Source organism: Mirounga leonina, unplaced genomic scaffold (assembly GCF_011800145.1).
Source record: "Mirounga leonina isolate KUSES-001 unplaced genomic scaffold, KU_Mleo_1.0 Mir_92, whole genome shotgun sequence".
Taxonomy (NCBI): domain Eukaryota; kingdom Metazoa; phylum Chordata; class Mammalia; order Carnivora; family Phocidae; genus Mirounga; species Mirounga leonina.
In genome coordinates this window covers 11,636,378-11,637,899 of record NW_023270852.1, presented here as the reverse complement: position 1 = coordinate 11,637,899, position 1,522 = coordinate 11,636,378, and the positions used below count along the sequence as shown (strand labels likewise).

Below are 1,522 nucleotides of genomic sequence, written 5' to 3'. Positions count from 1 at the left end.
TGGTATTCTATGACTGCGGACTATGTGAAAAGAGAAAGAGGTAAATTTTAAAGGAAATTTGAATCCAAATTGTGGAGGACTTTGTTAGAGATAGGAATGGTGTATGAGCAATAAACATGGAAGAGATGCTTATTGGTTTCTTATTAAATTTTATTTGTGCTGGATATTTGAAAAATTAATTCAAAGTGAATGTTGTGTAGTTTTGATAGAAATAGCAGAGAGATAGGAAGTCAATTAGTAATCTATAGGAATAGGGTAACTGAGAGGTACTGAGAATCTGACTTAGTATTTTGGTGGTAGGAAAGGTTAAATTGCCTTAGGTAGGACTAACAGCATTGTGGAGATGTTTGAATTAGATGACACCTAGTTCCACCCAACTCTAAAATTGCATGGGTTATAACTCCAATTTATGATCAAATTTCACTGACTTTGAAATAGGTCTTTATGGGCCAGTAATTGTTAATATGAGTTCCCTTAGAACATACAAGTTTGAGCACAGCTTTTTGAATCTGCTTTGTTTTCACACTGTAGATGATGGGATTCATCACAGGGGGAACGAGCAAATAAATATTAGCAATCAGTGTGGGCACGTATGGTGGAATGTTTCCCAAATCTGTGAACAAAAGACAGGCTGATTAAAGGGTTGTAGAATATGGCCACAGCTGTGATATGAGAAATGCAGGTGCTGAAAGCCTTTTCCCTCTCCTCTGGGGATGCAATGTTGAGAACTGAGCGAATGATCAGGACATAGGAAAGCAGGATAAAGATAGAGTCCACTCCAACGGTAGAGATGATTGCAGTTAGTCCAAATGCACTGTTGATCTTTGTGTCTGAACATGAGAGTTTCATTACATCAGGGTGGAAGCAGTAAGAATGACGGAGCACGTGACTTCGGCAGAATGATAGACGCTTGAGAAGCAAGACTAGTGGTGTCAGAATGACAGTCCCCCTGGTAATAACTGCCAAACCAATCTGTTTAATCCTTGCATGAGTTAGAATGGTAGCATATCGCAATGGGTTGGAAATGGCCACAAAACGATCAAAAGCCATAGCCAGGAGCACTGAAGATTCCATGAAAGTGAAGAGGTGAATGAAGAACATTTGTGATAAGCAAGCATTAAAGCTGATCTCTAGGGCACTGAGCCAGAATATACCTAGTACTGTCACCAGTGTAGAGATGCATAAGCCAATGTCAGTGGTGGACAACATGGAGAGGAAATAGTACATGGGCTCATGGAGGCTTGGCTCAGTGAGGACTATGAACAGGATCAGGGTATTCCCAGAAAGAGCAGTTAAATAGAGGCAACAGAAGGGGATCGAGATCCAGGCATGGGCCCATTCAAGTCCAGGGACCCCAGTCAAGAGGAAAGTAGGGAAAGTAGAATTATGGGAAATTTGCATTATGATCTGCAGGAGCTGAATTCTCTTGTTAAGATCTTGATTTTCTAAATTTAGAATTTAAAAGTTACTTTTCAATTTTTTTTTTAAAGATTTTATTTATTTGACAGAGAGAGATACAGCG

The 1,522-nt window shown here is 39.6% G+C and overlaps 1 protein-coding gene across 1 annotated transcript; it reads right to left on the bottom strand.

Moving 5' to 3' along the window:
* Positions 1-570: 570 nt before the first annotated feature.
* LOC118004065 (olfactory receptor 51F2-like) lies at positions 571-1,285 on the bottom strand. The gene has a single exon (XM_034995192.1). The coding sequence runs from the start codon at positions 1,225-1,227 to the stop codon at positions 571-573; it is 657 nt and encodes a 218-aa protein (XP_034851083.1). The 5' UTR covers positions 1,228-1,285.
* Positions 1,286-1,522: the final 237 nt, after the last annotated feature.